At 24.5% G+C, this 13,315-nt stretch overlaps 6 protein-coding genes across 6 annotated transcripts; 1 reads left to right on the top strand and 5 right to left on the bottom strand.

Annotated features, from left to right (window-relative positions):
* Window positions 1-801: 801 nt before the first annotated feature.
* PNEG_02622 (hypothetical protein) lies at window positions 802-1,304 on the bottom strand. The gene has a single exon (XM_007876450.1). It carries the CDS (start codon window positions 1,174-1,176, stop codon window positions 847-849), a length of 330 nt encoding a protein of 109 aa, XP_007874641.1. The 5' UTR covers window positions 1,177-1,304; the 3' UTR covers window positions 802-846.
* Window positions 1,305-1,377: 73 nt separating this feature from the next.
* Window positions 1,378-2,338, top strand: PNEG_02623 (hypothetical protein; the record flags this gene model as incomplete). The annotated part of the gene is made up of 3 exons (XM_007876451.1): window positions 1,378-1,472; window positions 1,518-1,918; window positions 1,964-2,338. The coding sequence occupies exons 1-3, from the start codon at window positions 1,391-1,393 to the stop codon at window positions 2,336-2,338; spliced, it is 858 nt and encodes a 285-aa protein (XP_007874642.1). The 5' UTR covers window positions 1,378-1,390.
* A 221-nt stretch (window positions 2,339-2,559) lies between these two features.
* On the bottom strand, window positions 2,560-3,221 carry PNEG_02624 (hypothetical protein; the record flags this gene model as incomplete). Its single annotated transcript, XM_007876452.1, has 7 exons — window positions 2,560-2,657; window positions 2,698-2,767; window positions 2,811-2,888; window positions 2,933-2,996; window positions 3,047-3,081; window positions 3,126-3,167; window positions 3,219-3,221. The coding sequence occupies 7 exons, from the start codon at window positions 3,219-3,221 to the stop codon at window positions 2,560-2,562; spliced, it is 390 nt and encodes a 129-aa protein (XP_007874643.1).
* Window positions 3,222-3,720: 499 nt separating this feature from the next.
* PNEG_02625 (malate dehydrogenase, NAD-dependent) lies at window positions 3,721-5,017 on the bottom strand (the record flags this gene model as incomplete). The annotated part of the gene is made up of 7 exons (XM_007876453.2): window positions 3,721-3,852; window positions 3,894-4,026; window positions 4,069-4,329; window positions 4,374-4,533; window positions 4,579-4,687; window positions 4,728-4,886; window positions 4,949-5,017. The coding sequence occupies 7 exons, from the start codon at window positions 5,015-5,017 to the stop codon at window positions 3,721-3,723; spliced, it is 1,023 nt and encodes a 340-aa protein (XP_007874644.1).
* A 1,407-nt stretch (window positions 5,018-6,424) lies between these two features.
* Window positions 6,425-8,740, bottom strand: PNEG_02626 (hypothetical protein; the record flags this gene model as incomplete). The annotated part of the gene is made up of 11 exons (XM_007876454.1): window positions 8,515-8,740; window positions 8,377-8,461; window positions 8,221-8,332; window positions 8,077-8,179; window positions 7,773-8,035; window positions 7,363-7,728; window positions 6,951-7,321; window positions 6,791-6,908; window positions 6,613-6,746; window positions 6,532-6,568; window positions 6,425-6,481 (listed from the first exon to the last, which is right to left on the bottom strand). Exons 1-11 carry the CDS (start codon window positions 8,717-8,719, stop codon window positions 6,425-6,427), a joined length of 1,851 nt encoding a protein of 616 aa, XP_007874645.1. The 5' UTR covers window positions 8,720-8,740.
* Window positions 8,741-8,951: 211 nt separating this feature from the next.
* PNEG_02627 (hypothetical protein) lies at window positions 8,952-12,843 on the bottom strand (the record flags this gene model as incomplete). Its single annotated transcript, XM_007876455.1, has 28 exons — window positions 8,952-9,113; window positions 9,158-9,257; window positions 9,298-9,313; window positions 9,360-9,438; window positions 9,487-9,634; window positions 9,682-9,737; window positions 9,778-9,863; window positions 9,906-10,030; window positions 10,073-10,184; window positions 10,229-10,241; window positions 10,282-10,385; window positions 10,429-10,637; window positions 10,683-10,818; window positions 10,862-10,978; window positions 11,019-11,043; window positions 11,086-11,369; window positions 11,412-11,527; window positions 11,573-11,652; window positions 11,696-11,834; window positions 11,874-11,891; window positions 11,940-12,002; window positions 12,057-12,137; window positions 12,184-12,261; window positions 12,308-12,325; window positions 12,371-12,456; window positions 12,504-12,527; window positions 12,573-12,720; window positions 12,765-12,843. 28 exons carry the CDS (start codon window positions 12,841-12,843, stop codon window positions 9,047-9,049), a joined length of 2,607 nt encoding a protein of 868 aa, XP_007874646.1. The 3' UTR covers window positions 8,952-9,046.
* Window positions 12,844-13,315: the final 472 nt, after the last annotated feature.

Here is a 13,315-nt window from a genome sequence, read left to right on the forward strand (position 1 = left end):
CTGTTTTAATTAAATAAATATCTAAATGTGTTAAATGATATTGAATTTAATGTCTTGATATTATATATTATATTAAACAAGTAATATTAACAAATAAATAGATAATTGGCATATTTATTCCGATTAACCAAGTTATAAAAAAATATAATAGCATAGTTTAATTTTTGATATTATCTAATAATATTTAATCCATAATAAAATTGCAAAATAGAGAAGGAGAAATAAATTACATTTAAAACATTCATCTAAACAAGTTCAATAAACTATTATAATTTAAGAAAAACTTAAATCTTAATAAAAAATTAGTCATATATTCTAATAAAAATATATAAAAATTATACGTTTGTTTTGTAAAGACAATTAGGCAGAAAAACTATGATCAATAAATAACTATTGTTAGTGTATTGAAATATCGAATTTAATCATTATTAGAAAAAACTATTGTAATCCTTTATTTTTTTATATTCAACTTTTTAAAATACATATGATATTACAAATCATAAATTTAAGATTATCCAAAGGGGATATCTTTAAGAATGATTTCTATAAATTACTTTACGAGAAACAAAACTATGTTTTTTTATTAAAAAACATTTTGAATATTTAACCCTTAGGTAATATCTTCCATATAATCTGCTATTTAATGAATAATTTGGTTATAATATATAAAAATAATTGAAATTATTTTTAGAATTAAAATATATTCTATCAATAGAATCTGAATTCCTTTAAAATGATGGAATTTTGAATAGAAAACCTTTTGATTCAACAAATCTTGCAAAAATAGATATTTATCATCGTTCTTTAAAAACATAATTTGTTTCATTTCATCCTTTTTACATAACGTTATCGTACATAATTTAATATCCTGTTTCTTTTTTCATATTTTAGTAATTTTTTCAATAAATTACCAATCCATTGCTCATCAAATGCCAAACTAACATGTTTCAGAAGGGTTTCAAGGCTCTCATATGTCTTTTTTTTTAAACCATTGGTTTTTCCTGCTACGCTAATGATTGTCCATCCTAATATTGACCATTCAACTAAAATTTCTTTTTCTTCTAAAGTTACAATGTTTATTGTATAACTCTCCAAATGAATACATAAAGATTTAAGTTTCTCCTTGTTTTCTTTATAAAAACTGTTATATTCTTTAATAAATAAACGTGTTTCCATGAAATCTTTAATATTTTTTACAATAAACGTTTAATTCTTAACAAAGTATATGAAAAGTCTAATATAAATGAAATAGATGTTGTCCTGAAAAAAAGATCCTCTCTTTAGAGAATAAAAAGCACTTTTGTAAAGATTATAAAATAATAATAATAATTAGGATAACATGTAAATCGATTTAATTTATTAAAAAAATATAAAAAAAGAAAATGAAAAGATGTCTATAAAAAATGGGAAAAAAGGACAAGAGAAACGTATGTTTGATCCTTCAGATCTCCCTGAAACAGATGATCAAAATGGTTAGTAAATTTAAATTATAATATATACAACTGATAAATTTATAGCGATTCTTCAACAAGTAGAGTTTTATTTTTCAGATTCAAACCTTCCTTTTGATAAATTTTTATGGTCTACATCTCAAAAGTGCGATGGATGGGTATCTATTGATTTAATATCAACATTCAAACGGATGCGGCGTTTTCGTCCTATAGAAGCCATTGTTACTGCTTTACGTACAAGTAAAGATCTCTTAGAAGTTAGCGAGGATGGAAAATATGTACGACGAAAGACTCCTCTTATTAAGCCTAAAGAGAGTGAAAAAAATAGTTATATTCAGCGAAGTGTCTATGTTAAAGGGTTTGGGGAAGAAACGAAAACTACTCAAATAGATATTGAAGATTTTTTTAAAAAATATGGGAAAATTAATGTCGTAAGATTGCGTAGAGAAGATAATGGTTCATTTAAGGTATTTGAAATGGGTTACAAATTATGTATTTAATAGAATTTTTAGGGTTCAGTGTTTTGCGAATTTGCAGAATTAGAGATTAAAGAAAATTTCCTTAAAATCGAGCCTAAGCCTCAATATAATGGAAAAGACCTTTTGATTATGTCAAAACAGGAATATATAGATATGAAGTCTGTGAAATCTCGAGAAAAACCTCCAAAGAAAAAGGCTACATTTAACGCTTTCAAGGAAATGGAATTAAATAGTAAGCATTGTGGAAATAGTAGCGGCAACAAACGGAAAAGAGATGATAACTATTCAAGGTTTCAGGTTAAAGAAGAAAGCAAACATTGTAGATTAGATAGTCAAGAAAACTTGTTTGAAAAAAATATCGAAAAGGGTATTACTTTAAAGACACAAGAAATAGAAAACAAATCGTAATTGGAAATTCAATTAAGCTATATATTGTCATAGAAAATGCCTTTTCATCAGCATTTTGGTTAATATTTATATAAAAATTAAAAAAATTATTAAAATCATTTTATAAAATTTATATAATTATAGTATAATTTTTATTAATATTTTCTATATGAATGACAACATATTGTACTTATATGTAGTAAATATTAATGGTATATTAGTTTATAGATATTTTGTAATTATTATCCAAGATTGCGACTACGACCTCTATCGCTACGCCCTCCACGTCCTTGAGTATTTTGCATTCCACGACCTCTTCCACTAATAATACCACGCCCTCCTACTCATATTAAAAAAATAGTTGATATATCTTCTCGTACCCCTCGAAATTCCCCTTTGATTTCTATTATCACGATTTCTCTCATTTTGCATTTTAACAATATTAATAATCTAGATAACTTAATTGATATACATATAAAAAAAGAAAAATAACCTCATCAGGTATTCGTAAATATTTAATATTACTTCCTCTAATATAACACTCTGGAAGCCGAAAAAACCGATCACCATCCTAAATCAAAATAAATTCTTATTGATATATATACAATTACTAACAGCATTTGTTTGTACAACTTCCTTTAAAATTAAATTCATCCATGTATCACATTTCACCATGTGTCTTAAATATAAGTATAAATCATTAATATAAAAATGTTTTTAGGTTTATACCCATTATATGTTTCTCCATTTTTAAGTTCAACCAGCTATAAAAAATTAAAAAAAGAAAGAACATAAGTATTAAAAAGACCATAGGGTGGCCTTGCGTTGCTGTTAATAAAGATAAAGGCAACTATAATAAAAATATTAATCTAAAAGAAAAGGTTTAAATATTTAAACTTGCCATTTTAAAATTTTTTTTTTTCAAATTAAAAAAATAATAAACTTCTTAGATAAAGTAAATAAAAAATATCTTGAGTATTTCCCCTTTATTATTTATTGAAAAACTTATATATTTTATTAATGTTATTTTTACAGCATTTTTAGAAACGAGTCGATGTTATTTTAAAAGATAGTAAAAAAAATTTGAACATATTATTTACTAATAATCATAATCAATTATATGAAACTCTTATATTTTTTATGTCTAGGGACTAAAATAATATAGACATAAATGGAAATTTATGAGGAATTAATTCATAACAAAAACATGAAATTTAATATTTATATGTATTTTTAAGTATTAAAAGTTTATAATTAAAAAACTTCTTTAATAAACAGTTCTGAAATATCTCAAAAATATGATTCATAAAGTAAATAATATAATAAATTTTATGAAAAATGTTTTTATAGATATTTATAAATTTTTTCTATCAATAATGTATTTTTAAATAAAATTTAAATATTTAGTATGTTTCCTCAACAAACTTGATTCCCTTCTCGATATTTTTTGAAAGCTCTGGAAAACAAAGCTCAAGAAGTTCTCTTTCATACAAAGAAATATTTCCAAGTGGATGTATATTATGAACTCCTTTGGGCTAGTTTTTGTTAAAAATTAAATTATAAAAAGATCTCATACCCCAAGTTCAACATTTGTACTAAAAAAATGACAACCTTTGTCTTGGAACAATGGTGACTCTACATATGTTGGTTCAATAATACCTTTTTCTCCAGACATAGCCCGTAAAAGAGAGTCAGTAAAGCGAGATGCACTTGTATCTTAACAAACAATTCCATATTTAATTAAAACTTACGCAAATGCCATTGATAATGTAGCACTACCTGAACCATTTTTTGCTTTAACAACTTCATCTCCAGCGTACTGGATACGATTCGTTAGAAACTTAATTTCTTGATCAGTAAAATTATGCGAAGTCTGTGACAATAATGGAACGATTGTAACGCCCGAGTGCCCACCAACTATATGAACATGTTCATTTTTTGATTCTATATCTTTCATATCCGAAATAAATTGAGATGCACGAACAACATCCAAAGTAGTTACACCAAAAAGCCTTATACAGTTTATGTATTTATAATTTCATGGAAAAAAAATTACCTTTTGGGATCATAAACACCTCTCTTTTTGTATACTTCGGCACAAATGGGTACAGTAGAATTAACTGGATTAGAAATAATAAGAAGATGAGCTTTAGGAGCAACATCTGCAGCTACTTTTGCCAAATCTCGAACAATTGATGCATTTGTAACAAAAAGATCTCAATTTATTTAATTAAATATTCAAATATTGAATGTGATTGTACCATCTCTAGTCATACCAGGTTTTCGAGGAACACCTGCTGGAATAAGAATAATATCCGTATCTTTCAAGGTTTTAATTAATCCATCATCGTCTTCTCCATATCCAACAACCTATTATTTAAGATAAACATGAAAAAAAAAAATCACTAACTTTGCAAGGTGTATTGATATGATTGCAATCTGCCGCAACACCCGGGGCACCACGAATATCATAAAGTGCCAAATGGCCAACTCGAGGATTTGTTTTTAGTAAAAGTGATAATGGTTGACCAATACCACCTGCTGCACCAAGAATAGAAACTTTGGTAGCCTAAAATTTAGATAAATTCATAGAAAAAAACAAAGATCATGCTTTGTTTTGTGTTATCTTACATTATACGTAATAGAGGAAAATCTGCGGGAATAAAAGGCAGAGATAAAAATAGACCAAGTTTTAAACATTTGTCGTCTTAATTCTAGGATTAGAAATGATCTTAAAAAATACGTAAAAATTAAGATAATTATTTATTAAATAATACAATTAAGAATAAAAATTTTAAACATTCTTATTTATTATGTATAAATGCTCAAATTTTTAAATTTTTTTTATAATAAATTAGATTTTAACTAAGACTAAAAAATTTAATATTCATTAAAAATCTTTTAATTTATTTAAAATTAGTTTTTTAATAACACATAAAATAGTTTGTATTAATTTCATATATTATCTATGTAAAACTAAGATAAAATAAGTAAAAAGAATAGTAAAGTAGAAGTTTAATAGTAAAAGCTTTATAATTAAATATATTTAAAGTACAAATAAATGTATTTAATTATAATAATATAAATTAATTGGAAAATAATAACTTAAGTCTGATAAATCTATTTTAATTATAGTAAAATTTAAAAATGTACATAAATATATATTTTTAGCTAGTTATACTTTGAAATCTTTTCGGGAATATAAGATATTTGATATCAAAACCAAGCTTTGTAATTTAAACGATTTTCAATGATAAAACATCTTAAATAAAAAATGTAAAAATAAAAAATAGAAGATAATTTTCTTGATAACCCCAGAAACGATATTATAAATACAGATAACTAAATATTAATAATATTAACAAATATCGAAGATAAGTTAGTTTTTTCGTTGTATATTTAACAAATCTCTAAAGACTCATATAATAATATTTATTATTAAAGGTATTTTTATTTTTTTGTTGGTTATCTATAAGATCTATTAATAAATGAACTTTCCGACTTTTAAATTCATTCAATATATATTTAATTATACATGAATATTCAAAATATATAAATCTTTTAAAAACATTAAAAATTTAATGTTAAAGAATGTATTTTTTATTATAAATGTAATTTTTATTATAAATATATATCACGTTTTTAAAATATTTTAAAAAATAAAAATATATTAAATATTATAAATATGCAAACTTTTATATTAAAAAATAATTTTTTTGGTATTTTTGTATTTTATAATCAATTGTTTGTACTAAAATGTTTTATATAAATAAAATTGAAAAAAATGTTAAATGAAAGATTCTTTTAAAAGAATATATTTTTAGTGGAATTTTATCAAATTATATTTAGTCTTACATGATTTCGATTCTTATAAAATGCTTAAAGAATATCATATAAACAAATATAAATATATAATAGAAATTGTATAAAAATACGTTATAAGAGAAATAGATAAATTATATAAACGAAAAAAATAACTATTAAAAAAATTAAGTAGATCACAAAATTTCCAAACATATATTTTTTTTTATATACTAAATTATTTAATAGATTATATTTCATAATTATCTATTAATATCAAAAATAAAAATAATAAAATTTAGATATTTAATTGAAAAGATATGTAAGATTAATATCAATAGTATTCTTATCGTATTTAATATACTTTTAGAAGAAATAAATTAAAAGTGTATATTATATATATTTATACTTACTTTCTCTTGATGTTTAGAAAAATCGCTATTGAAGTATCTTTAATAAATTAATTATAAATTGCAAAAAAAGGAAAAAGATACTTATCGTAAAATCGCGTATAAAGAGGAACAACAATGCGTTTTACTTCTCCAACTAGAGTAGATTTAAGCTCTATATCATTAATGACAGCCATTTTATTTAATTTCAAAAGTTCATCAAACTCGTTATTAAAGTTCTGAAAGAAAAAATTAAAACAACTTTTTTATATTTAAAAAAAACCTTAAATTTCTCTTTTATAGCATCACGTTCTTTAGAACCAAGTGTTAATTTTATAGAATTTGCAATTCCACCTCTAACATATGTAACATCTAACAAATTTTCTGCACATCCTTTCCATCTAAACAAATTATGATTCGTATAAAATTCAACAAAAACCTACGTTTCTAGATATTCGTCTATATATCTATTTTTTATTTTTGCTATTTTTTCAAAAATATTTAAAGATATAGCACTTGAAAGATTTGTATTTTTAATATTTTTTTCAATATAAGATAAATTATTCAAAAGAAAAAGTGATAAATGGGAATTTTTCTTTAAAAGAATTCTCGCCTTTTGCTCTATCTGAGAGTATAAAATATCAACTACTTCAGAGAAAAAATTCCTATAAACAATTTTTTTATCCGTATTTGAATTAAATGTTTTTTTATTATCTGTAAACAAAAAACTATTCCATTCTTCATTTTTCATAGACATAATTAGATAGGTAACAGTTTCTTCATAATCGTTTATATAAAGTAGACGAGAAATAGACTATATTTGTGAAGATAATATAAAAATAAAGTAATGATTACCTCAATTGTAATTTCCGAAACATTACCATCTGTAGGCATTGAACTTATTGAGGAAATCCTCTTTCGGATTCTTTCAATTATGTCACTCAAGGAATAGATTCCAGTATTTTCCATCATTTTCATACTTTTATTTAATTCATTAATTACTGGTCCTTCGTTACCATATGAATCAATAAATCTCATAATTTTTGAAATTTCTTCAATAATTTCATAAGAAAGTGCAAAATCTGTAGACATATTTTGATGAATATGCTGATTAAGTTTTTGTACTGTATCACAATATGTAACAATAGCAGGATAAATTAATATCAATAAAACATTCTGATAATTCTTGGGAAAAACATCTCGAATAATTAAAGATTCAGACTTTTAAAATAAGAAACGCTAAACTAAAGAATATGTATACATACTTTAAACATCCCTAATAATGCTTGGGTATATATAATAATTCCATTGCTATTTCTTTCGTACATATTATTTCCTCTTTTAAGAGCCGTACTTAAAGAACCTTTTGATAGCAGTTTTAAAGATTCTGACAAATATTCTGCTCGTATTTCATGATAAATTTTCTCTATTTCCTTTATAGATTCCGGGAAACCAGTAGAATAAAAAAATGACGATAAAAGCACAATATTTGAAAGCGAATCCTTCGGAATAACAGGAAATTCCAAATCTGCCTTCAGTCAGAAGAAATATATCTAATATTTGAAATACTTTTAGTTGTATAATATAATGGTTCAAGAGGAACCGAATGATCCAATAAGATTTTTTGAAATATTTCATATAATTGCAAACATCCTCCTTTCCATATTTGTGTCTAATAGCTAATTAGAAGATAAACATAAATATTTGGTGTACCAATTTAAGTATTGATTTCTCTGAACTCCGAAAATTTGATACGCGAAGAATAACAAGACTATTTTTAACTTTTTTTAATGTATTAAGAAAAAATGTTAAATCTCCATCTGGTCTATTAACATTTAACAATGACTAGATAGGAAGAACTTTAAAAACCCTCTTTTAATAATTTCTTCTGCTTCTGGAATAATGCTAAAGTATTTTCTTGTTCTATCTATTGCCACAATAGTTTCTTGAATATCTACAGAAAAATGTTATTTTAATATCAAAATATAAAAACAAGAAGTTTTCTACTTTCAGATGTCTTAATCAAAGACCTTGTTGTCTTATAAATCGGTTTAAATGTATGCTCAACTTTCTCGAGGCGATAATTTAGTGTAGAAAAAATTGTCGAAATCTTATCTGTTAGTTCATTTGTTTTTCTCAACGTTTCATCTAAAACTCCAAGATCAGCCTTGTCATCGTCAATATCAAGCCATATCGACGTTGAATTTAACATAGTGCTGACTAGACGCTTTTTTGGTTTGCTTCGTCGTTACTGAAGATTATCAAAAAAGCTTAATGTTAATATATTTTGGCTTTATATATAAGACCAAAATTAAATATTATTTCAAATGTCTTAATGGAAAATATTTATTAAAAATGAACGAAAGATATTTTTATAGCAAAATTAAATATTTTATTAATATAATAAATTTTATTAAATATAGATTATAAATTGTGCAAACTTTTCCCTAGTTATAATTTAAGCGTTTATAATATCATCTAATAAATATAATATGCTAAAAAATTAATAGACTTAATATTTTTTAGTATAGAAAACATGTTATTCATCTAATGGACATGCTTCAATGTTCCATATCCCTTCTGCGTATTCTTGAATTGTACGATCACTAAAAATATCATAAATAAAATAAATTAGATGAATAAATCTTACGAGGAAAAGAAACCCATATTTGCAACCGAAACAATAGTCTTATATACCCATAAATCTTTATTTTTATATGTTTCATCTATAAGTTCGTGTGCGTTAAGATCTAAAATCTATAAGAGATTATAAAATTAAAAAAATCTTACATGATTGAAAATCGTCCTGAAAAAACATTAGTTTAAGAGTATTTAAAAAAAGGTCAAAATACACTTATAAGATAATAATCATGTCCATAAGTCAATGCATTTATAAGAGGAGTAAATAAACTTGGTTCACCAAAAGTCCCACTATAATGAATAATAAATATCATTATAATAATCATTAAAAGTACAAACCTTTCTATTGCATCACAAACCTTTCTTAATTCTGGATCCATAGGAACATTTTCATGTACATGCTTATGGCGTAAATTATTCACATTTTCACTTAAATTTCCAAATAAAAAAATATTTTCTTCTCCAATTTCACGAGTAATTTCAATATCTAAATTATATAAACATATATACATATATATAATAAATGGTGCATACTAGAACCGTCAACAGTCCCAATAATAAGGCCTCCATTTAATGCAAATTTCATATTACTAAAATATTAAATATAGACAAATAGAATATAAAATTTACCTTGTACCACTAGCTTCAGTTCCAGCAGTAGATATATGTTCTGAAATATCACTTGCAGGAATAATAATTTCTGCTTTACTGACATTCTAAATAGCTGTAAGATTGAAAATTTTAAACAAAATATCTACATAATCTTCAATAAAATGAACTTTAAAAATATCTCCGATATCTTCATCATTGTTAACAACATCCGCTACAAAATTGATTAATTTTATCACGCATTTAGCCATAAAATAACCAGGAGCAGCTTTTCCTAAATAATATCAATTATAAATAAAAAAACAAAAGCTCGAACCTCCAAAAATAGAAACTCTAGGAACTTGTCTCAAAATTTCTTCTTTGGACATAGCTTTTAACTTCAAATATCGATGAATTACACCGAAAATATTCAAAGTTTGCCTTTTGTACTAAACTTTATTAATTTATGAGTTAGCAGTAAAACACATTTAACCTCATGAATACGCCTTAAATATCAGCATATACAAAAAAAAAAGAAAAACATACTTCACTTGAATATCAAATAATGATTCTATATTTATTTTTAATCCCTTAGTTTTCTCGATATATTTTGCTAATCTAGCTTTATTAAAAAGCTTTACTTCTCTCCACTGAATACTGTTAATAAATAAATAATTATTATCGATAACAAACTTCTCTTTGAAATTCTTTATCATGCGCATATTTCTCTAATTCTTTAAGTTTAGACAAATTAGTTAAAAAATCATATCCTCCAAGTTTTTTTGAAATTAAATTAGACAAACTAGGATTAGCTTGAAGTAACCATCGACGCGGAGTAACACCATTAGTAATATTAACAAATTTATCTGGTCCAAATATCTTAACAAAATCCTTGAAAATAGCTTAATTATAATTAGTCTGGTTTTATTTGTTATTTTTATTAATACTTGTTTTTATAAGATTGCTATGCAATTTTGCTACACCATTGACTTTAGATGACCCAATAATGGCAAGAAAGGCCATGCGAATATATTTAGGAGATGATTCTTCAACGATAGATACACGTGATAAAAGTTCTCGGTCCTAATTTTATATGAAATAAAGCAATATAGTTTAAAATAAGTACTTTAGGGAATTTTTTTTCAACTGATTGTAAAAAGAAAAGATTTATGTCATAAATAATCTGCATATGCCGTGGAAGTAATGTTTGAAACATAGGAATTGGCCATTTTTCGAAAGCTTCCTAAATAATAAATATTATTCTTAAAACAAATTCATCTTACTGGAAGAACAGTGTGGTTTGTATAACTAAAAAAATTAATAAGTTAATAAAATCTAAAAAAAAACAACCCAAATGTTTTTAAAACAATACTCCATGCTTGATCCCATTCAAGAAGTTCTAAATCGACAAGAATCCGTTGAAGCTCAACAATAGCTAATGCAGGATGTGTATCATTTAATTGAATAAATACTTGTTCTGAAAATTTGCACCAGGGTTTTCCGGACTTTTTAAAACGTCTTATAATATCATGCAAACTTGCACAGACCCAAAAATATTGTTGTTTAAGACGAAGCTCTTTGCCCTGATAAACATTTTCATTTGGATATAAAACAGCTGATAATGTTTCAGCACGCTATATAATTTTAAATTAACATATAAATATATATTTACAAACCTGCTGTTCTCTAACTGAACTTTCATAATCGCCTGCATTAAATTTGCTAAAATCAAATTCGCTCATTGGTCGACTAGACCATAATCTAAGATTATTTGTATTATTTGTTCCATAACCTTTAAAATTAATATAGTATATAATAGAAATATTTTAAAAAATACCAGGAATAGGAACATCTGAAGCAACAGCTAAAACCTGTTCGCCGTCTTGCCATGAATATCGTGTTCTTCCTTCCTCATCACTATCATTTATAAGAAAAAAATTAGGATAAAAAATAAAATTACATGTATTTTCTGACATAACCATAAAATCTAACAGGGATCCTAACATCATGTCTAAGCATTTCCCAAGGATTATCAAATTGAAGCCAATAATCGGGTTGTTCAATTTGATATCCATCGACAATTTGTTGTTTAAAAATTCCTAGCTTAATTAAAAAAAAATATAAATATCAACACGAACCATATTGATATCTAAGACCTTAAAATGTTAGATAATTAGTCATTTAGGATAAAAGTAAAACATTACCATAACCCCATGCTGGTAAATTTAACGAACTTAATGAGTCTAAGAAACAAGCAGCTAATCTTCCTATTTATAAAAATTAATATATATTAATATACATTTAATAAATATATTTTATACCAAGACCACCATTTCCAAGGGCAGCATCTGTTTCTGCATCAATAATATCCTCGATATTGAATCCGAGCTCGCTAATTCCCTCTTTCAAAAATTAGACCAAAATAAATATTATACGAGCGTAAAAAACCCTTTATCATATCTTTTATTCCAAGATTAAGCATAGAATTATCTAAAGTTCTTCCCATAAGAAATTCTATGCTCAAGTCTATAGCAATTTAACAATAACAAAAAACACAGATTATTTTAAGTACAATAAACCCGTTTAGGATCTGTTCAAATTAAATCATACAATTTAAAAACTTATTAAAAAATACTTTCTAATGTTAACGTTTGTTGTGTTTTATTCCACCGTGTAATAAGTCTATCACGAACAGAATATGCTGTTGCTCGATATGCTGCCCTATAAAACTAAATATTCCATTCATTAAGATCACAATCAATTATTACGCATCATCACAATTATACATTGACCTAGATATTATCAATCAATATAAACAAAATATCAAATAAAATAACCTAGCAAGTGTTGTTTCTACATAGCGAACAAAATCTCTTTCAAATGCATCCTTTGTATTTAAATTTCTCTCAGTACAAGTTTCCCATACATTTCTTTGACTTTCAGGGATTTGCTCTTGAAGAAATTTAATCTGCTCTCTACCAAGTCCTAAACAATTAAAACTTCTATTCCTATTTAAAATATAGAGAAACCTGTATGCGTTCTCTTGTGACGAACCATTATTCTAGTTCTATCATCTTCTGATGCTAATTGAGAATCTATTGATGACATGAAAGAGTCTTTAAGAATTTTTAAGGAGGGTTGAATTTTAATCGTTCTCGATCAATTGTTTTTCAATTAAAAATTGTTTGAAAATTAAATAAAAATCAAAAAAAAAGATTATTCAAATATGAATATTTAATTAATATATATTAAGATATAATTGATTTAAGATCAAAACCTTTTTATTTATATAATACAATGCAAATGAATAGATAATATTAAAACTAAATTATTATGTATAAAGTGGTTTATATTTTATAAACCAATCGAACAAAATATTTCAATAGATAAAATATTAAATATATTTTAAATAAAAATTTATTTTTTAACAGAATATACATTTCTATAAATTATATTAAATGGAATGTATAGAAATGTATGATTTCAATTCTTTATAAATACAAATATTATACCAAGAGATTAATAAAAGAACAAAATACTTAGGAAAAAATTATTTGAAAATATTATAATTAAAAAACCA

This window comes from Pneumocystis murina, assembly GCF_000349005.2.
Source record: "Pneumocystis murina B123 chromosome Unknown supercont1.7, whole genome shotgun sequence".
Lineage (NCBI taxonomy): Eukaryota > Fungi > Ascomycota > Pneumocystomycetes > Pneumocystales > Pneumocystaceae > Pneumocystis > Pneumocystis murina.

Coding starts and splice junctions, on each gene's coding strand:
- PNEG_02622 (XM_007876450.1), bottom strand. CDS start 1,176: ATGGAAACACGTTTATTTATTAAAGAATATAACAGTTTTTATAAAGAA.